Source organism: Equus asinus, chromosome 3 (assembly GCF_041296235.1).
Source record: "Equus asinus isolate D_3611 breed Donkey chromosome 3, EquAss-T2T_v2, whole genome shotgun sequence".
Taxonomy (NCBI): Eukaryota; Metazoa; Chordata; class Mammalia; order Perissodactyla; family Equidae; genus Equus; species Equus asinus.
In genome coordinates this window covers 129,462,372-129,485,556 of record NC_091792.1, presented here as the reverse complement: position 1 = coordinate 129,485,556, position 23,185 = coordinate 129,462,372, and the positions used below count along the sequence as shown (strand labels likewise).

The 23,185-nt window shown below is 42.2% G+C and overlaps 1 protein-coding gene across 11 annotated transcripts in view; it reads right to left on the bottom strand.

Annotated features, from left to right (window-relative positions):
• Nucleotides 1-1,255: 1,255 nt before the first annotated feature.
• The window catches only part of RBM47 (RNA binding motif protein 47), a 147,637-nt gene continuing 125,707 nt past the window's right edge, over nt 1,256-23,185 (bottom strand). For 7 of the 11 annotated variants that reach the window (XM_014857186.3, XM_070505975.1, XM_014857191.3 and 4 more), the window contains 4 exons: nt 11,252-12,411; nt 10,175-10,381; nt 7,348-7,547; nt 1,256-4,056 (listed from right to left, as the gene is read on the bottom strand). In XM_014857186.3, coding sequence (XP_014712672.1) covers nt 3,817-4,056; nt 7,348-7,547; nt 10,175-10,381; nt 11,252-12,380 — 1,776 coding nt within the window. In that variant the 5' untranslated portion in view covers nt 12,381-12,411 and the 3' untranslated portion in view covers nt 1,256-3,816. The remainder of the gene's footprint in view (nt 4,057-7,347; nt 7,548-10,174; nt 10,382-11,251; nt 12,412-23,185) is intronic. The other 4 variants (XM_070505977.1, XM_044767724.2, XM_070505978.1 and 1 more) reach the window with 1 other exon arrangement.

The following is a 23,185-nucleotide window of genomic DNA, read 5'->3' as shown; positions in this document are numbered from 1 at the left end:
TGCAGTCTGAGTTCATATTTCTGTCCTGGTTCTTACCAGCTGTGTGGCCTTGCCCAGTCACATTATCTGCCCTGCCTACTTCACTGAGTTATTGTGAGGTCCATCTGAGATTACAGAAGCCAAAAAGCCTAAGAAGTCACATAATCATAGCATTTGTCCCCACCCGACCTACTGTTTATCTGCTCACTTTGTCTGTGCTCTCCCACTGGAATGTAAGCTCTACATGTGCAAGATTTTGCTCATGCTGTAGCTGCTGCAGCAGCTCGGACAAAGCCTGGCGCCTGGTAGAGGTGTAACATGTTTTGTGTGATTGTTAATTCTTTTTCTAACGAGATCAATCAAAATCTGTGATTCTGCAACTTGAAGGGCATCCGTTCTTTTCTCCCAGAACAGACTTTGGGGAGGAAAAAAAAAAAAAGAGGAAGATTGGCAACAGAAGTTAGCTCAGGGTGAATCCTTCCCAGCAGAAAAAGAAAACATTGCCTAATGATCTCTCACCTTGGGAAGTTTCCCAGCCTCTTTTGCCTCCAAAAAGGCCTTTATTTTTTTTAAAAAGCAGGAAGTTAGTATTCCAAGAAACGTAGGTTGGGACACCATAACTCAGGCTGCTCAAGACTAAGAAGGTAAAATTCTTAATTTTAATCAAGGGCAAAGCCACATGGGGCAATTGTTAGAAGTTATTCCATGACAACCCGTCACTTCCCCTTGAATCATCTGACCGGCTTTGCTGAAAGATACTGTCTGAAATTAGTGATGATCTCTAGAGAAAATGGAAGGAAGTGTTCCGCTAACCTTGTTGTGTGTGCACTGTGAAAATGAGAAACAGAAGGCTTTGGTTTCCAACGCAGAAACCAACATTCAGGTCACCCCAGCACCTTCCTGAGACCACCAAACAACTCAGTGTCACATCAACTGTCTCCATCTAGGGTTCTGAGTGTAAAACTCTTGGGACCATAAACAAATTTCAGTACTGAGAGCAGTGATAGCCTCTGCCACATCCTACTCCAATCTAGATGCTGAATAGTATTTGAGCGCTCAACCTTCAAACTCAAGTTTGGGCATATTGATAATTCACAATTTTTACTATGCACCCTATCTTCAATGGTAATTCCAAACCAAAGACATGATAGCAACTTGCTGGGTTCCTCCTGTTGAAAATATCAAATTAATCGATTCCTTCTATGCTGTAAGTGTTTTTCTAATTTTGTTAGGGAAAAAAAGTCAGTATAAAGAAAACACAGTTTAAAATAAGGTCTTGAAATTGCCTTAAAGAAGCTTTATTTACTACATCCATCCAAAGAATGTACTGTAAATGGAGCAAGATCTAAATAAATTTAAAAGCTTTTCCAATACAAAGCAACTAAAGGTAACAACTAAACTGCTAGCATGTTTGAAAACAGAACCCTAAAGCCTTTTTTTTTTTAACATTTATATAGTTTGTTCTTAACCCTAAAAAAAAAAAGTTCACATTTCAAGTTATAAACTCACCTCAGTAGTGTATGTGAAATGGTTTTGAAACAGGAACAGACAGATCATACACAGAAGGCTCACTGATACTTAACTGGCTATGTCACCAATATTTGTTTTTAAGGTAGTCTGGTAACTGCCATGTTAAGATACCACTTTTTTTCTTTTCTTTTTATTACCTCTTTTTTTTTTTTTTTTTTTTTTTTTTTGCAAATAATTTACAGGCCCATGTAAAATACAGTAAGACCTCTGGGTCAGAGTCTCATCCCGTGAACCCCTGTGACAATCCTACAAGGGAAGGAGTGTCCTTTCACACAAAGCCAAGGGATGAGGATCTGATCCAGATTGCATTTTGTTGGATTACTCATTCCAACGGATGCGAGTTCGGATGCAGCTTGCCGGGTACATCATCAGGAACATTGCACAATTACTTTATGTCATTGAAGAATGATGGATAGGAATGTCAAGAATGTTTAAAGGCCTTTGCAGGCACTCAATAATTTTACAGAATAGTTAAATAAATATTGCTTATATATAAAAAATTCATCCCGCCCTAAAATGAGGGGGGAAAAAAGGCATTTGGGAATCTCTTAATTTAAAATTTAAAACAAAACTAAAACATTTGCTAAAGGCATGATCCTATTATGAATCCACAAATAAGAATTCAGCCACCAGCAAAAATTCGGTGAGTGGTAAGACTTTATGTATCTCTAATATGACATAAAACACAAATGTGTACTTGCTGCCTATTGCACACCTCACTTCCTTGATAGGACCTTTAAAACAAAATTCCAAGTTGATGTATTTCATAAAGTAGATGACAATCTTAACATTTTACTGTATTTTACATTCACTCTGCTAAACAAAAGCCTTTAAACAGGCACAAAACACTGCAACAATACATTTACTTTCTAATAAAACAAAACTTTTTAATAACATTGAAATAAAATGGTTTCATTTTGCATTAAACTATATACCATGAACTTCTGCACCATAAAACAACTAAAAACGAGCATCAGGAGATATTTACAAACTATCTTTTAACTCCTGGGGGGGGTCTCTCTCCTCCTGAATGTGCCTGCCCCAATTTAGTTCACTTGCCCCGTGCACAGCAATGGAGGGAAGCCGTGTTCAAGAAACTTAACATTTCCAACACCCTTGACGACCACAGACATTTTGCATGAAACATGATAAGGCAACTAGAAGCATAACTTCCTGTGACAAGGGTCTCTCGGGGTCTTGTCTACAGTAACATTCTCTGTCTCTAGAAACTCATACTTCAAAAACGAATAAAAGCATTAGAAAAGGAACTAAAGTTTTATATTGGACAATGAAATACATATGCAAAGGTGTCTTATGTGAACTATTAAAATCTTGTGCTTACACACACTTTGCTATCGAAAATACCTCCCCAACCAAAACAAAACAAAACAAAACAAAAAAACACAACAAAACAAAAAATCCCAACAAATACCCAGGAAGAAGTATAAAAGCTATCAATGTTTTCTCTGTTGGAGGAATTCACTTGCCCTAGATTTGCCAAACACGGAGTCGGGACTGGGGTTTTGGGGAGGAGATGAGTGGGCGAGCCTGGGGGAAAACAGGTTTAAGAGCAAGGACACACAGAGGATGAGCAGGGGCCCAGGGTCATGGTGGCAGGTGAGAGCTTTCCAGTGTTTGGACTCAGAAGTGTGACAAGTCTTTTCAATGTTGGCTTAAGGAGAGACTGAGTGTTTAATTTCTTTTAAAAAAGAGAACCATCGTGGATAACACATGGTAACACCGTCGACCCTTAATACCAGCAAAAATAGAGGTTTTACTCATTTTAAAATTGCACTTTCCAGTATAACTTTTACAATAACATTTTATGTAGTATTTTTAAAGCACTATTGTTTGCATCTTTAAATATTGAATATACTTTTCAAAATAGTCTCCTAGCTGCTCAAGTGTGCTTTTTAATATATACTTGATATATTATTGAAGGTACTACAAAATAGAAATCTCTGGAGTGCAGAAGTTAAGAAAATAACCTTCATACTGAAAATATATCCTTAAAAATACAAAAACAAAAACCTCTATACAAAGGTACTACAGCATACAAATTTTTAAGAGATGGTATTAAGGCACGAGCCATTGCAAGTCTCTGAGAAATGTATGAACACAGGCCTGCTAAATTGAAAATAGTCTTAAAAAACTAGTGAAAACTTCATGTATATAAAATGTTTCAGTATGATATCTGATAACATTCTTCACTTTCAGGTTTCATATGTGTGCTAATCCATGTTCTTTCTTCATAAATAGTAAAGTGTTCCTTCAGTGGTAGTTCTGTGGTTTGTCTGTGCTCTCGTCTCAGTATGTCTGGTAGACATCGTGAATGGGAACCTGAATAGCAGCAGCAGGGAAGGCCTGAGGTATATAGCCCGCGTATCCTCCATAAACGGCGGCGGCGGCGGCCGCGTTCTTCTGTAGTGTGGCGATCGTGGCTGTGGCCGGAGCAGCAAATGGAACGTAACTGGCCCCATAGATCCCGGCAGTGGGAATTCTCTGAACGTTTGGAGCCACCGTGTAGACTGGAGTTATTGGGCGGCCCTGAGGAGGAGAGAGAAAAAGAGTCCTTACTGATGGCGTGTGGGGTCTAGGTACCTATGCCCTTAGGCACCCATTCATTCAACAACTCCACTCATTCAATTCAACTCCCAGGGGCTGGGAGTACAAGATCTAAAAACAAAGGTTTCCATTCTCAGGGGAGGGAGGCAGAGAGGTAAACAAGTAATTATTGTAAGGGAGTGTGATAAGAGCCATGAAGGTAGTGGAGCATCCTCAAGACTCATTTGCTTTCAATTGGTGAAAGTGACAGAACTGGACCACTGAGGGAAAGTTTAAATACCCTGGAATCTTCTACCTACCATTCCACTCAATCAGCATATGCCCCAGAGAAAGGGAGAGAAAGAAGCTGAGAATCTGCCCTTTACTCAGTTGATCTCATTGTAATTAAAAATAAGTATTTTACCTAAAATACATGCTGGCTGCCTCAACTAATACTTAAACTGAAAGAACACAGTGTTTCAAAAACGGAGGAGAGAACAGACTATGACGACGTTATAGAACAAAGGATACAGATCTCCAAAAGGGCAGCTTCTTAAGCTGTGACCTAAAAAAATCGGGACCATACTCCATTTTCAGCAAACGAGATCGATGGTTTCAACCATCTCCCACCTAAGATCTGACACCACAATACATACAAATTGTTGTAGAAGCTTCGAGAAGAAACCAACTAACTTGGGGAGTTGGAGAAAGCATTTCACAAGTGGAGACATTTGAGCTGGGTTTTGAAGGAGAAGGAGGAGTTTCCATATGAGGAGGAATTGGGGAAAGACAAGCTAACTAAAGCTGCCTCGCTGCAGATGCCACCACTGGTTTCGTAGAAGTCCCTGCCACCTCCTTCTCTCCACTTGACAATGTAACATACTATGTGCTCAGAACAAACAGGAGTAGAGGGAAGACTCTGATTCAGGATTTCCCAGTGCTTGCTATGGAGCGGGTTCTGTGAGCTGCTTTATGGAAAAGGAGATTTTTTGTAAAATAAAACATACATTTAACAAAATATCTGGTGAACCTTATGTTCCATAGAATGTCCTGTAGTAAATGCTGCTATGGCCTCTGTGTCTTAATCCATCTTCAAATTAAACAATTCAAGATACGTGAAATGGAGAATTAGATTTAAAAAATTACTTCTTCCTGGATTTTTATAAAGGAATTTAGCTATCATTCCTTTATAAAATCTGCAAATCAGAATCTTAAAATTATGTTCAAAGGTAATTCATAACCTAAGTCATTTTTTTCAACTGTAACCAAAATATAGTCACATGTTGCTTAATGATGGGTATCCATTCTGAGAAATGCGTCATTAGATGATCTCCTCGTGGGAACATCACAGAGTGTACTCACACAACCCTAGGTGGTCCAGCCTACTAGGCTATACGGTACTCATCTTACGAGACCACTGTTATATATGCAGCCCGTCGTTGACTAAAACGTCATTACATGGTGCATGACTGTAATAATTATATTAAAGATAATAAGAACTGAGAGATTATGGTCTGCTAGGCACTATTCTAAGTGCTTTATTTGTATGACATTATTGAATCATCACAACCACCAAGGAAGCTGGTACTATGATAAGATGGAGAGATTCAGATGTGTTCAATGACTTGCACAAGGTGACACAGCTTTTAAGCAATGGAATGTGTGACTCTGGAGCCTGCACCATCAGCCCTACATTATCTTGCCTCCTGCAACACTGTAACACTGAGTACCTCAGGAGCAACCAGGGAGAGACACTTCAGAACTGTGAAGGCTGTGGTTCAAATAAAGATCCAGATGGCGCATCCAGCACAGACTCACATAAGACAGAAACAGTCTGCAATCCAGAACATGATTATGAGGCCTGGAATTTGGACCTGACACTACACACCAAAGACAAAAGTCCACCAGTTTCTTGATAAAGAGAAATGAGAAATTATTACCAGAATTCCACTAAGTCTTGCTTGTAGGTTGTTATAGATATTTATAGTCAGTCCACAAGTAATAACTACATTTAGTTGTCATTATACAGTGTGAAGTCATTTACAACTTATTCCCTTTTCTGGTTTCAGGAAATCTCGAGTTAAAGAATCCTCAATGGCGTATTGATAGATGAATAAATTTCAACCGGTGTGAAGCTTTCTGAATGATGCAGTCAAGACTGGTGCTCAGAGTGGGCAAATGCAAGTCAACAGCACCCTACTGTGGTGGTCCACAAGCCTGGCTCTGTTTCAGCATCACTGAGGAGCTTGTACAAAATACAGATTCTAGAACCCCAGCCCTGTTCTCCTGAATTGGAATCTTGTTGGGTTTGAGTCTAAGAATCTCTGTTTTTTAAACACATTCCCTGAATAATTCTTATCTAATTGATAAAAAGATTTGTGCTTGTTGATTGATAAGGTATTTGAGATTCACTGCCTCTCCAAGAATAGCTGTTTACTGTTTGGATGAATGACCTGTCCTTCATAGGTATTCCCTGTGGGCTATGCACTGAAAACAAACAGAAATGCGAGATGTAGCTCCTGGTCTGGAGGAGCTTTATTTTAATTGGGGAGACAGAACCTACTGGCAGTCATATGCCAAGTAATCATGGAGGTAATAAGAAGTACAGGAGAGATGATTTCCAAGGCTGGGTGGATGGGAAAGATACTACAGAAGAGATGAGACTCAAGAAACCATAGATAAGAGAACATGATGAGCAAAGATGGGAAGGAGGCTGGAGGGGTTCAGATTGGATTGGGAGGAGAACCGGCAATAGTTAGATATGGTTGGAGGGCAGATTTTGCAAAGTTTCACATATCTATATCTCTACAGATATTTCTCTCCACATGTGTGCAGGCGCTCACACACACACGTATATATTCATACACACACATACAGAGAGAGAGAGAACTTTAAGAAAAACCTTCACTGAACTTCAATTTGGAATGTGAAAATGTGAACTATTTCCCTGGACTTTGTGTGCCAGCTCTTTAACAATAACGACATGAGTTAAAAATTATCCAGTGTCGTTAAAACAAAAAAAAAGTATGTACAATATTATGACATTGTGAGAAATGACACATCAGTTCTGCATACTGCTTCCCATGGTTAATACAGTGAGACTACTAGGGTAGTACAATTATTATTTAAAACTGTTCTGTCCTGTCATGATTTATATTAAAAATTTTTCTGTCACCCAATGCCATAGTTCTAACAGAGAGCTAGGCACACAGTAAATTCTCCTGCTGAATATTAAATGAATCCATGATGGAGAGGCCTCACACACAAATTACAACACTGCAGCAAGAACTCTACCTGGAAAGGCGGCGGCGTGGACACGGCAGGAATGACGGCGGCGGCAGCCGCAGCGGCCACAGCAGCGCTGGCTGGGTCCGGCTGCACGGCGATGGGGCTGATCATGTGCTCCATTGTGTGGATTTTGCCGTCTTCAATCATTTTGGGAGCTGGAGCTGCCTGAAACATGGAATACTGGGCCCCAATGGCAGGGATGGCCACTGCAAGAGAAGTAAGAGCGAAACACAGGTCAATCACTTTCAGTCACCCAGGGAGGGTCACCATTTTCTCAATGATATTTTTAAAAACCAAGTTTAGCAGTCACAGGCCTCTCCCTGCTAACTAACGCTCTCTCAGTACACGTAAGGAGGTGCTACCCAAGAGGAAGAGAGGGGAGGTGGCAGGTACTCCTCCTGCTTGTCTTTCCAAAGGAACCACGTGAGGATGGAAGGAATCTCCCAATAGACCATCACGGAAGGAAAGTCTAGAGTTAGGGTTCTGCACCAACATTCCCTGCTGCCTCTACAGAAAAACCTCATTCTGAATCTTACTCTTGATATCCCCTAGAGCAAGAAAGGGCCTTCAACTCTGAGAAAACAGGCTCAGAATAAGAAGTGAGATCAAAGGCTTGAGGTCCAACCAGTGAGTGAGCCTGTCTGTTCCTGTTTACTCGCCTCCCTCATGGCCAGACCTACTGCCCTCTTCACTTTCCTCACGTTTTAAGAAGCAGATGCTGCTGAGCGTTTCATTCTGAGAACACGGAGGTCTGTGTACATCTTCCCCAGCCTGTATTTCAGATTTCGAAGTTACTGATTCAAGGAAAAATATATTATAAAAAATGGAAAATTCCCTCATTTTCTAATGCCCACTCATTACAGCAAAGCAGTAGAGTGACTGGATTTTCGATGGCACCTGCCAATTCAAGACTTGTTTCTGTGAGTAAAGTCCAAAGGACTCATTTCACCCGGAGACTCAGACAGACAGCAGTCATTGAAAGTCAACAACTATGACAGAGAGGGGCAAAAAGGAAAAATACTAGCTCTGACCCAGAGGAGTTTGTGTGAGTGTGTTATGCTATCATGCATGCGTGCTGAAAGGATAAGCAAGAATATGAAATGCATACACAAAATCCTTTCATTTATTTCTTCTCCAACTGTAGGTATATTTATTCTAACACAAGCTGACTTGATAATAAGTAAGGAAGCAAATGACTGTAGATTAAACAACGGTACAGCCATTCAATAAAATAAACACACCTAAAACCTGAACTCAATCTTTTACGCACCTTTCCAACCATATGGGCTTGTGTCCAGCTACTTGACCCCTGCCTTAGTCCTTCTCCTACAATACAAAGTTCTAATTTTCTGGATGAATCAGAATAGAGGCCAAGAGGATGGGCCCAGAGAGGGTTATGAGTTTAAGCTCCCCTGGGGCAGTATTAAGTAACTGTTGGATTGTTCTGGCTATCAGCCCACAGGAATTTCTACCTCAGGCCCCAGGACACAACTATACACTTAAAGATTGTTTAAGAGTTCTCTTCACTAATTAAATCTGAAGCTACTGCAACTCGTCAGCAGGAGTCACTTTCCCAACAAGTAGACGTGACAACTCCTACTTGCATCCAGGCTCTGTTTTATGGAATTACAGAAAGATATGGGATCAGTTTTACATTGCTTATAGTGTTGATGGCATTTAGAAAGAAAGCCAGTCTAAGGGGTCACTTAACTGAAGAATTTTTTCACAGGCAAAAAAAAAAATTACCGTTGGATTATTGCAAAAGGAAGCTCTCCTGGGAAAATGCTTTTTGAGCCCTCTGTGGCCAATGCAAACCTACGCCCCAAATGAAAAGACTCCCCAGCTCTGTTTTAGCTAGGGGAAGGAGTGTACAATCCTCAACCAGAAGAAAATCAGAGCGGCTGAGCGTCACAGCAAAGATTCCCTCAAAGAGCCACCCTCTGTGACACCAGGAAGTCTGCAGGAGGGTCACTCCAAATGCCCACGACTGAATTTTCCATGTGCTTGGCTACTTGCGTGGTGTGTGCTAATAGAAAGTTTGTGCTATGCTCACACGAGGGGGCTAAATGAAGTTCCTTGCAGGTTAGGATCAGAAAGAAGACCTGTCTCACATTAGCTGACCAGTGGGCAATAACAACGTTGACAGGCTGGTTTGTGGTGCCTGGAGGTGAAAGCAAAGTTTAAGGTCCTTGGCTTGAATGACTTGAGTGTCCCTAACCCCCATCTACCTATCCAGCAAGAGGAGAAAAAGAGTGCTGGGAATTAGAATCCTGGGAATTAGCAGCTGTAAAAACTTTCACTGCTGTCTTATTCCCAGGAGTTCTGGTTTGTTAAGACCATGACAAAGGACAAATAGAGCTATTTGCTCCCAAAGGGGAATTTTCTACCCTTCCCAACAATTCTCAGAACCAGCAATAAGCTGCACCCTCTGACTTCTGAAGGCTGGGGTAGAAATAGGCTTGAGTAAGGAAAAGACAGTTTTTAGCTGGTAGAAGACACAGAAGAACTCATATTCTTTCATTTCCCTCCACCCCTACATCCCCAAAACCATGCCTACTACGTCGCAGATTGAGAAAAAGCCTAACAACTAGCAGCACCCATTTGAAAAACCCACTACTGGAAAGTTCGACTTGAACATGGTCAGAGCTAGACCATCCCCTTAAGTTCCAGATAAGAGACTCAGGAAGCCACATTCTTTGCCTAAACCCTGGCTGCCTATGAGAAGGGGAACCCATGTGCAGATGAAAGAGCCCAAGGAAGGCTTGGGGTCACTTCAAAGAGAGAGTTGGGGTTTTGGCTGAATGGATGCATTCTCACTCTGGTTTATACTGACCTGTACCAGGCTTAATGGCAACTGGATTGACGGCAGAGATTTCCAAATTTGGTACAAGTTCATATCCTTTTTCTTGCTGCTTTCCTTTCCCTTCATGATATCGGCTATATATACCACGGCCAGCAGAATATCCCCCGAGGTAAGAACCCCTGGGCCCTGGGGCTCTGTTGCCAGCTGCTCCTCGACCCCGGCCTCTTATGCTGCCTGCTTATGATAAGAACACAAAAAATGATGAGCAACCAACAGTGACAGTACAGGAGGCTGACCTTAACTCAAGGGGTTTGGCATTTAGATGTTTGCCCTGAGTCTAAGTTGCAGGTGGCTACATCTTTGCTCTTCTGGGAGCTGGTAAGATGCTCCAAACATTCTGTTCCAGCCTAGATTCACCTCGTAGGTATGTCTGCTAAATGCAAAAGATGAACTTGTGGGTGAGTTTCTAGGATTGCAACTGCAACTTTAACAAAAAAAAGAAACAAAACCCCACAACACTCAGACCATAAAAAGGCTAGGTCTGGAAGGGGATCTGCTGGTTCACCTTCCTCATTGCATGCGTGAGAAAACAGGCCTAGGGAGGTTAAAGGGACTAACTAAAGTCACAGAGCCAGTCAATCAGAGTAGGATCCAGAACCTAGGTATTTTTATTTCCCAATATGATACCTGGTTGCATCATACTGTAGCCAATGATTTAAAAAAACAAAACAAAACACTGCGCCCCTTTCTGCCCAACATTCTTAAGATTTAATTTCACAAGTAGGTTTTAACCTAAGTACCTAGAGACTGGCAGACTAGCCCCAAATTGGGTAGGCCCTGGAAAGGCAGTATGCAAGAAGAGCTTGCATGCCTCAACGGTTTACCAGTCACCCCATACACACGAACGATCTACATTTCTCTCAATGCTATAGAAGTGAATGCCTTTAGCACCAGCAAAGAACAGAACCGAGCACCGACACCCAAATGAGGGTGGGTAGGAGGGTCGAAGTCCACCAGCTCAGTAAATTACATCCACAACACCCACGACATCATCGGCCTAGTAGATGCAGCTCTCGGGGGCCTACCCAGAGAATAGCCCCCACTAACCTTTCACGAAGTAGTCCCTGTTGGGCCCGATGAGTGCGTTATAGGGGTAGCCGTAGTAGGCCAGCGTGTAGGGGTCGCAGGAGTACACATAGCTGGGCTGCTGCACCGCCGCCGCCTCGGCCGCGCCACCGCCCTTGGCCGCCTTCTGGTAGCGGGAGTATTGCTCCTTGTCCACGGGCTTGGCCAGCGTCACCTCGAGGCACGAGCCCTCCAGCTCGGTGCCGTTGAGGTTGTTCATGGCGTGCACGGCGTCCTCGCGGCTGGTGAAGTGCACGAAGGCGTAGTCGCGGATCTTCTTGACGCGCTCCACGCAGCCCGGGTTGAACTGGCCGAAGCTCTTCTTGATGGTGTCCTCCGTGGTCTCGATCATGAGGTTCCTCACGTAGAGGATCTTCACGGTCTCCATCACGTCCTCGTCCACGTCGATCTCGGGCTCGGCCCAGTCCACGGCGATCTGGTGGCCCCACAGCTGGATGCGGCCAGGCATGAGCTTGCGGCGCGCCATGGCGGCGGCGCGGTGGCTCTCGTACTCCACGAAGGCGAAGCCGCGGTTCTTCATCTTGTCGGCAGCGCTGGCGTAGACGATCACGTCGAGCACGCCCTCGGTGACCTTGGCGATCTCCTCCAGGATCTCCTCGCGCTTCTTCATCTTGGGGATGCCTCCGATGAAGAGGCGGCAGTTGTCCACGCTGCAGCACACGCCCAGCAGGCGGCCCGGGCGGATCTCGTAGTTGTTGAGCTCGCGCACGGCGCGCTTGGCCTCGTTCTTGTGGCAGTACATGACGAAGGCGTAGCCGCGGTTCTTGCCGTCGAAGTCCATCATGAGGCGCAGCTCGTAGATGCGGCCCACCGCCTCGAACACGGGCACCAGCTCGTCCTCGTAGACGTCGCGCGGGATCTTGCCCACGAAGACCTCGCAGCCGCGCTGCGGGTGCGGGCCCTCCCAGCCGGGCGGCGGGCCGCCGTACTTGCGCTGCCCGTTCTCCTGCACCATGCTGTAGCCCGTGCGCTCCAGCAGCGCCAGCAGCGCCGCCTCGTTGGGCGCGCCCGCCACGCCCTCGGGCACCTTGGCCGAGGACGCGGCGGCGGAGTCGCTGCTCATGGCTGCGGTGGAATCCTCTGCGGTCATAATGTCAAAGGCATCCACGGCTGGCGGAAACCTGGGGGAGGCAGAAGGGAGAGTGAGTGTGGAATCTGCCCCGAGCGGAGCCAGCACTTGACTCCCCCAGCTCCCTCTGTTTCTTTTTTTAAAGACACAAGACTGGCGCTTAACCATCAGGTGGTTAAATGAGAAATAAGATGGAGACCGCTCTGGAAAAGCAGCAGCTCTAAAACAGTCTAAATTAGTCAAGTTGTTTTGCAGGAAAAACCAGAAGTGACTCGGGGAAAAAAAAATCAGAATGAGCAAGTACTTCCGCTTAATCAGTACCCCAACAGCTCTGAACTAGAGAACCTGCTGTAATTGCCAGTGAAAACCTCACGTTCTTGCAGCGAATGGCAACATGTTTTGCCTAATTCCTGCACTGTCAACTCAGATGGATGTCCTTTTAGTTATAGCATTTTACCCCATTTATTTCTTTGGCACACATCGCGTCTTTCTTTGCTTTCTTTTTCATTTAGGAATGGACAGCCTTTTTCATTTAGGAATGGAAACAAAGCAGTGTATTTATATTGCTAAGGAAAACTTTGAGGAGGTGTTATTATACAGGACAGATAACAGAGCTGTGTGCTGAAGCTTTTTACCAGGAAGAAATGGAACATCGATATTGCAGAGGACTTGGCCTGGGAACTGTGGTAAGAGCTGCTAAGTCTGATTTTTATGGTGTCATTCAGTCAAATTCTTGGTATGAACCATTCATGGATTGAGAATCAGTCCACAAAGAGCTAGATTAAGTTCAAACTGAGGGACTTGTGAAGCAGCAATTACCTGGTAAACCATACTGTAGTTTTCAGAAAACTGTCATGTGCATTTTCTTATTTGATCTTCTTAATCTCCTTAACATAGTAAGTGATAGTATCATTACTTCCAGTATGTTTATGGGGAAATAGGCTCAGAGAGGTCGAGTAAATTGCCCATTTCATACAGCAAGTATCAGCTCGTATCAAGACTTGATTCCAAGTCGTCTGGCTCCAGATTCTGTGTTCTTTCTTCTAAACCAGTGCTGTGCAACAGAACTTTCTGTGATGATGGAAAAGCTGTCACTAGCCTCGTGTGGCTACTGAGCATATGAAATGGGGCTAGTGTGACTGATGCACTGAGTTTTTCATTTTACTTAACTTTAAATAGCCACATATCACAGTGCAGGTCTACACTGTGTTGCCTTCACTCATACGGCACAGAGCTCTGTGGAAATGATTTTAAATTATACACTAAGATCATCACTAGTATCTTCATACTGTGCTTTTGTAAAGAAAGGCTCTGACTGGCTTTTTAAAAAATGAAGTTTATTTCATTTTTGGACTATGAAAATTCTCAAGTAAATTTTATGGAAAATGAAGAAGAGAAATCATTCCTAATTCTACCAAGTGATAGCCACAATTAATATATATTAATTTTTTCCCATTTTTTATAATTGATTTTTTTGGGGGGAGGGCTGGAGCTTGGCTTCCAACAAATTTACATCGTGTCGCTTTCCGTCATTTCATAAGCACTCCTCTGTGTTCTTCAAACTCTGCCAAAACATAATTTTTAATGGCTGCGTAAGGTTTCAACATTCAACTAGAACCTGGAGCATCATTTAGTTTGAAAAAAATTACCACTAGGAGTGGTATACAAGAATATTAGGGGAAAATTTCAAGGGTAATTAAGGTGAGTTTGACCATCTAAAGAAAAACGAAACAAATTAGAGCACACAACGGAAATCTGAAATGTTTATTTGCCAGTTGGCCAAATCGATAGTTCTCTGGTTCATTTGCTGTAACAGCAGGGGCAGTAAAGCTTAGTGGGGAAGGGTGAGGCCTCTGGAGCCAGAGTGCATGGTTGTATGTTAATCCCAGCTCGAACACGCCTAGTTGTAAGACCTGGAGCAAGGATACCTCGCTGCTCCGTGCCCAGTTTCCTTTATCGCTAAAATGGCAATCACAATGACAGTATTCAGTTTAGTGGAGTGAGTGAGTTAAGAGACACAAAGCACTTTGAACTGTGTGTAGAACACTGAAAATGTTCAAGAAATGTCAGTTATTATCTTTCATCCAAACTTCTGGGTAAAACTTCAGACCAAGTCTTTCAATTTCAGAGTAATTTTGACATTTTCTCAGTTCTTTAAAAACATCTGTTTGATATGGCTTCTATTGTTATGTTTTATTTGCTTTGCTTTTCAAGTACTTGAAAGCTGGTTTGACAACGTATTCAGTTACCATGAAGTTTTTTTTTTCTGGTGTAAATTTGAAAATGATACATTATTTCTTGTAGTTTCACCCTGAAACAGAGATTTCAGTATCAGATTTGAACATGAAGATCTTCGTCTCCTTCCAAATGGAAAATAAGGATATATGTAAAAAGACTATTTGCAAATATGTGTGTGTTTATAATCTGTGATCTGGGAAGGAAATGCCAGGTACATATATAAACATGTATGAAGCAATTTAAGACCTTACATGTTGTACTACATAAAACATTGACTCAAGTCCAAAGGAATGGACCTTATTGGTCTGCTGAGATGTGTAGAGTTGACTTTTTGTTTTCCTAATTGGACTCTGAAACTACCAGTTTACACACAAAAAGTCTCATAATGATCAGGCTATGAGAGTCATTTGCGATTACAACCCCATTAATTTTATCAAAAATTCTGTTTGCTTTCAGTCTGCAATCTGCTGGTGTCGGTAACAAAATGATCTCTCTCTTTTTTTTTAAAGATTAGCACTTGAGCTAACTACTGGTGCCAATCATTTTTTTCTTTTCTTTTCTTTTCTTTTTTTCTTCTTCTTCTCCCCAAAGCCCCCAGTACATAGCTGTATATTCTAGTTTTAGGTCCTTCTGGTTGTGCTATGTGGGACGCCGCCTCAGCATGGCCTGATGAGTAGTGCCATGTCCACACCCAGGATCCAAAGTGGAAAACCCTGGGCTGCCAAAGTTGAGTGCACGAACTTAACCACTCAGCCATGGGGCTGGCCCCTGTTTTAAAATAGTTATAGCTAGGGCCAGCCCTGGTGGCCTAGTGGTTGAGTTTGGCATGCTCCATTTCAGCAGCCTGGGTTCAGATCCCGGGCATGGACCTACACCATTTGTTTCTTAGTGGCCATGCTTTGGCAGCGGCTCACATAAAGAGGAAAAAAGAGGAAGACTGGCAATGGATGTTAGCTCAGGGGGGAATCTTCCTCAGCAAAAAAAAAAGGAAGAAACAAAGTTATAGCTTGGGGGCCGGCTCCGTGGCCGAGTGGTTAAGTTCGCCCCCTCTGCTGTGGTGGCCCAGGGTTCGGATCCTGGGCGTGGACATGGCACTGTTCGTCAGGCCACATTGAGGCGGTGTCCCACATCCCACAACTAGAAGGACCTGCAACTAAGATATACAGCTATGTACAGGGGGGTTTGGGGAGATAAAGCAGAAAAAAAAAAACAAAAACAAAGTTATAGCTAGTATCTTACATCTATGGATAAAGAAAAGCCTTTTCTCCTGAGTTTTTGTCATCTGTAACAAATGCACCATTGAACCAACAAATGAGGTTATTGACCCTCTTTCCCTTTTTCTTTGGCCACCAGGAAATTCAAGATTGAATTTTTCACTTCAATTTTAGTAACTGTATAGGACATTACAACACATTCTCAAGTTGATTTAATTTTGGCTATAGTTTCATTTTTTAGTCTGTTATATTCCCAGTGCCATGAATTTAGTTATTTATATTATTCATCTTATTGTTTACATATTCTTGGAAGCCATGTCACATAATTTTGGCGCCAGGAGAGGAATAAATCACAGATATATCTTTGTATATATACATGCATATATAAATCTAATTTGCATCAGACATTGATTCATGTAGTATGTAAATTAATTGTCTTTTACACTAAATACAAATATTGGCATAAAAGCAAGTGAGAACCACAGTGAGATACCACTTCACACCCATTAGCATGGCTATTATTAAAAAAACAGAGCTAGCCCCAGTGGCCTAGTGGTTAAATTCAGTACACTCTGCTGTAGGGGCCTGGGTTCGGTTCCCAGTTGTGGACCTACATTGCTCTGTTAGCAGCCATGCTGTGCTGGTGGCCCACATACTAAACAAATAGAGGAAGATGGCATGGATGTTAGCTCAGGGCAAATCTTCCCCAGCAAAAAACAAACAAACAAAACAAAACAAAAAAATAAGTGTTGGTGGGGATGTGGAGAAATTGGACCCCTCGCGCATTGATAGGGGGAATGTAAAATGGTGCAGCTGCTCTGGAAAACAGTGTGGCGGTTCCTCAAAAACATAAACAGAATTATCATATGATCCACCAATTCCTCTACTGGGTATATACCAAAAAGAATTGAAAACAAAGACTCCAACAGATATTTGTATACCAATGATCATAACAGTATTATTCACAATAGCCAAAAAAGATGGAAACAACTCCAAAAGTCCATTGATGCATGAATGGATGAAGAAAATGTAGTATATATACACAATGGAATATTATTCAGTCTTAAAAAGGAAGGAAATTCTGACACATGCTACAACATGGATGAACCACGAAGATATTGTGCTAAGTGAAATATGCCAGACACAAAAGGACAACCACTGTATGATTCCACTTATATGCAGTACCTAGATTAGTCAAATTCATAGAGACAGAAAGCAGAATGGGATCATCACTTAGGGATGATGAAAAAGCTTTGGAGATGGATGATAATGGAGTCACAAGGTGAAAGTACTTAATGCTACTGTCTGTACACTTATAAGTGGTTAAGGTGGTAAATTTTGTTATGCATATTTTACCACAGTAAACAAAAAGCTCAAGACAGCTCAGAGGTGCAAAAAAGGACAAAAATAAGATTCCATAAAATTAGGATTTCACTGGAGCTCATTAAAAAATGGTACACTGAGGGGCCAGCCTGGTGGCATGGTGGTTAAGTTTGTGTGCTCTGCTTTGGTGGCCCGGGGTTCACAGGTGGGGATCCCAGGCACGGACCTAGCACCGCTCATCAAGCCACACTATGGCAGCATCACACGTAAAATAGAGGAAGATTGGTACGGATGGTAGCTCAGCAACAATCTTCCTCACACACATACATACACACACACACAAAATGGTATACTGAGTCAGTTTAACATATTCAAGAAAATCTTATGGTCTGCAAACTCCTTTTTCCTTATCTTTATGTCTAATATACCATAGTTAAACAAATTATATGATGTGCTGGTCAATGAATTTTTGAGGCCAAAGGCTTAGCTATATAAAAGATAAATGATTTACTTAATGCCTTAAAAAAGGGAACTATACAGCTAATATGAAGAAGAGTCTCTAAGAGATGGAACAAAATGTGCAGTTTATTACAATTAGACATGCTTTCGGCCAGCATTTAGTAAACTACGGCAGTAGGCCAAATATAGCCTGCCATTTGTGTTTATAAATAAAGTCTTATGAGAACACAGCCAAACCCTCTCCCGCCCCCCCCCCCACCTTTTTTAATGTATTATCTACGTCTCCTTTTGCACTATAAGGACAGAGGTGAATAGTTTAGACAGAGATCGTATAGCCCACAAAACCTAAAATATTTACCATCTGGCCAGGCATAGAAAAAGTTTGCTGACCTCTGTGCTAAGAGATGTGCAGAGAACATCAAACACAGTTTCCTGCTGCTAAGTAGCACAGTCACTTCTCCCTGCTTCCTATGCTGAGCAATGACTTGATATCAGGACCAATTTTTAAATTCTAACACATAACATATAAGACAGTCTTCTTGAGCTGCCTCTCCACCTCCTCCCCACCCCACCCCCCTGGCCATCCAAAGCTGTTTTCCATTTAACTGCACGGTCACAGAGATGAAACCTGGAAGAAGAGATCTCTGGGGAGGTTGTTGGCTCAGCTCCTAACACTTCTATGTAAACAGTACTTTCTTTTGATTTCAAAAGAGACATAGAAGGGTTTGTGTTCATTTATTCATTCATTCGGCAAATACTTATTGAGCACCTACTATGTGCCAGCATTGGTGGACCTTGTCCTTCAAAGAGCTTACCTCAGAGTTAACAGAGCTAAAGAATTATGCTCCAGATACTGGAGTTGAGAATTAAGGCATTTTGTACTCATAAGGAAACTGAGGCACAGAGAGGTTAATCAGATTCTCAGTCATGAGCATCAGAGCTGGCACTTGAACCCTGACAGTCTGGATTAGAGTTGGTACCACAGCTGCCGCTAAGTGATTGCTACCATAGGCCTGTGGTGAGGAGTAAATGAAATGATCCATGTGAAGCTCGTCGTGCAGAACCTAGCACTAAATGCTCCAGAAATGTGAGCATAAGAAATTTGAACTTAAAAAAAAAAAAAAAAGATTTTTGAACTTGTGGTATGAATCTTGCCCTTATGTAGGATTCTTGTGTTTACAGGGAAACAGGCAAGAGCCAACTTCAAACCAGTCAGCCTGAGAAGCCTAGCCTGCGAGTTCTGGTGCAGACTGGTGTCCAGTCTCCCGGATTCCATTCATAGCAGGTAAGCTGTCTGGCAGTGTGGTTCTCCACTGGTGACGTGGCTCCGGCACCCAAGTGGAAGCCTGTTTCTCACCTAACCCTTGGCTAGAGCAGTTTGCAGAGAACCTGAAGAAACTTGCTGCATTGGATGCAGAAGGTCCGGTCATCCACGTGGATGCCAGATCCCCTGAGGCAGGACTCTCCCAAACAGAGCCATCCTCTCGTACACACTAAAAATGCATTAGTGTTCACTGAAGGCCGCTTGTGTTAAACAAACACGGCAATGTGTTTGAAACAAATCATTTATTCACAGTTGGGCATACAAAACAGAGAAAAATATACTTCTAAATAAAGCTATTACTATTCTCAATGATTAGCTAGACTTTTTGTAGACTTTACTTTAGGTTGAGTTTGAGCTTCTCAGGGTAAAATAAAATTTCAGAGTTAACTCAGACTTAAAGCAGAAATCATCAAGGATTTGAATTCCCTTCTTAGTGCTGGTTCAGAGCATGTACCTTTCAGTAGGATTTTCACTTTGAGCTGAGATGTTTTAGAGGGCAAGGGGTACCATTGTACTGGGAAATATTTCCAATGTTTACCAACCAGTCTTTGCCTAGGATCAAAAAGAGGCATGAGTTTACTCTAGAATTATCCAAACTACCAGTTAACTTTGGTTCACAGCTCTCGGGGTGGGTGTGTGTGTGTGTGTGTGTGTGTGTGTTTGAGATTAATATGCAATTTGGAATTCTTGGAAGAGTTTTATTTGCTGACCAATGGACACATTGCAATTTGAAGATATATTCAGTGGGGAGCAGTGACTTCCAGTATCTAGCTGGAATTTAATTCAGTGGAAGGTTGTACAATGTATTTATCTAAGCGGTAATTCTATCTCTGTTTGCAGTTACATTTCTATTTTGATGTCCCTTATTTATACCACAAAATTTTTGTCTTGACTACAGTCACTTCTTAGGCATGACCTCACATACACAATGTACAGATATTAAAATACATACCATACTGGTTAAGAGTGAAGACTCTGGAGTCAAAGAAATGTGAGTTCAAATCATGACTGTGTCACTTACTAGCTGTGTCCTAGGAGGCAAATTGCCTGAGCTCCATTTCCACATCTCTAAGATGGTTCCAGTAATAGCATCCATTCCAGAGGATTGGTGCCAGGATTAAATGACATTTAATGCCACAAATCAGGGAGGAAAAAATGGAAGGCCAGCTTCTCCAAAAAGTTTCCGAGATTTGGCCTCACCCTGGGCATTTATGTTACTGTCCTGGGCCAAGTTACCACCACCCATTAGAGTAAACAGCAGAGAGAACACTCCCACCACCAGGCAGGCCTCTGGCACTGGGACATTTCTGTTCCCTCAGAGTCTGAAAGTGTAAAAGGAGTTCCGCTCAAAATGGAGGCAGAGTACCAAAGGTGAAGCTGGGGACTGAAGCACAGGCTCTTTTTTTTCCTGTCTCAACTGGCAATCTCTTGCTATTTGAAGGCATGGCCCTTGGGACACACAAAAGTCCTTCCATGACTCTCTTATTTAGGTAAAATCCTGAAAGGCTAAAGAGGCAGCGGAATAATGACATGCTGGGCCATCCCTCCTGTCTGCTCCTGGCTAATCTGAGAAGAGTTCATTCATACTGGGTCTTCAACTGCTAGTACAGATTTTGTTATAGCAAAACACATCATTCAGTGAATGATTGTGTTGGATAAACAGAGCCAAAGCCAAGAGGCTCACTTTTCCCAGGCATTTCTATCAACACATCCCTGAAGATGAGGCATTTCACTGTGGGTTCCCAGGGACACTGCCTGTAGACCACAAGAGGGGTACAGCCACCGCCCAAGAAGGGGAGAGTGGAGGTATTTTCTGTAGGAGTTTGGCAGCACAAACACCTGTTAAGAATCTGTTATCTGGTTCCCTTTAAATAAGGATTACATACTTAGACTCTTCTCAATAGGTCTTTGGGGGTAACGCTGAAAAAAGTGAAACCCATAAATTCAACACACATCTGCCTCCTGGATTAACATTTTCCCAAATTGTGAACCAGCAGTGCAGGGATTTCTAGCTTCACCCCTTATCTTAGCTCCTTTGACCTAAACCTTTGAGGATCTGGCAAGGAACAGAAAGGCTGACTAGGAGACAGATGCCAGAAAGGAGAAGGAAGAAGGAGAAACAGCAATGGCTTATATCATATAATAATAGCTTGAATATATATAGTGTTTTGCAATTTATAAAATTTTCACATACATTATCTAATTTCACAAAATCCCAGAATTTGAGTTGCAAAGGGACCTTAGGTATCGTTTAACACAGGATTTCTTAACCTTGTTTCCTAGTGACATTTTGGGTGTGATAATTCTATGTTGTGGGGGGCTGTCCTGTGCATTGCAGGATGTTTCATAGCATCCCTGCCCTCTGCCCACTAGATGCCAGAAGCCCCCCAACCCTCCAGGTTTTGACAACCAAAAATTTCTCACTGCTAAGAATTACTGATTAAGCCTGACTATCTTGGAGCTGTAAACAGATTATATACTTGCACATGGCAGGTACTAATTAAATAGTAGGAGAAGTTGTTATTTTATACTCTCCACCTCCAGCCTGGGCTCAATGTCTTGATCTGGCTCTTATTGTCAAGGCTGTCAGGACTGAGAAATGCACAACATGTTTTAAAGGTCCAAAGTAGTGTCTCTATGATACCAAACTACTCATTTAATTTGGCTGAAAACCTATCAATTTAATTTTTCAAGCCAAACAGTTACCACCATGAAGCCCTATCACACTGCTTCGGTTGTCGAATTGATTTATCATCAGAGGCGAACTGACAGGCCTGGGTCACACAAACACCACTTCTGCAATCAGGCCAAGGATCCGCCAAGCTACTGAAGTGCTTCATTTAAATTCAGACCCCTTTGCTTCACGGACACGTGAATACTGCTGACATTATGGTTTTTAAGGCTTGGACCTTTCTCAAATGTCACTGCTGGTTTCTTCAATAATGTAGAAAGCCTCACTTACGATTCAGAGTTTTTTTTTTTAAAGACATACTATGAACAATCACTAAAAATGTGCTCCTAGGACACAGTCAATTCACTGGTACTAAGATCAACCTCCCTACCCCTTAGGCAAAAGGCAAGGATTTGATGGGACAGATGATCAAATGACCTTTGTGGATAGATTCATTCATTCATTCATTCAAACACTGATTGAATACTTGCTGTATGCCAGGCCATACTAGGTATTTGGGGATACAGTGATGACTACTGCACAGTTCCTGGGGTTCCTAGTCTACAAAGGGTAGAAGAAGGAGGGAGAGGAAGAGGGAGCAGAGGGAACACCATGAGCAAAGATGGGCAGCCACATAAGATTATTCATACGTTCTTTCAACAAACATTTTATTGAGCGCCAAAGCTATGACAGTCGCTTAGTAAAGTCTACAAGCAACACTGGACCATAGGTCAAAACAGAACCCAAGGAGGAACCCAGCTATAACAGGTAGACAAGGACTGGGAATCTGCATGTCTGGTTTAATTATATTTAGAGACAAATGGAAATTCTGCAAGGGTGAAGCTCTCTTTATCCTCCTACACTTAGAACTAATTATATTATATGCCACAATATCGCAAATGTAATACATACACAATGATCTTGTAATAGAATGAATTAATTAAAATCATGAAAATCAAAATCCACTTTATTGAGCATTTTTATGAGCCAGACACTTTGCTGACTGCCATCGCTTAGCACAGTGAGATGATGACAGAGGAGGACACTGTTCCATGACACGTCTAGTATTTCTCGGAAAGTGGCTGTGGACTATATTTCACTTACACGCTAAGAAGAGAGCGGCACTAAAGGAGAACAGGTGACTTAAATACAGTCCTCCCTGGGGGGAAGACGACGGAAGCAGCACAGGTACCCCTAGTTTTAATGGGGAAAAAAATCACTACCGCCTGCCAGTCTTTCCTCCTTATTCATGTTTCCTCCGCCTTTTCTTTTTCTTAATCATTTTTTTCTCTTTCTCCTCTTAAATTCTCATTTAATATCCCTGTTTTTCCAATGTAATTACCTTGGTTAACAAGTCCCCCAGAGTAACATACAGAAATAGAGTAATGCTCCTGTCTGATTAGCTGTTTGCTTTAATCCTTGTTTAAATAAAACACACACACAGATCGCTTTTTATTGGGTATTCACCATTTGAACGAAATGTAGTAATATATGGTTGAAAACTAGGGAAGAGAAGATAATTTGTCAGTTATGAATTATTTGAATGCTAAATTTATAATTTTTTGAGGTAGAATTTGCAGATATTTGGAAAAAACAA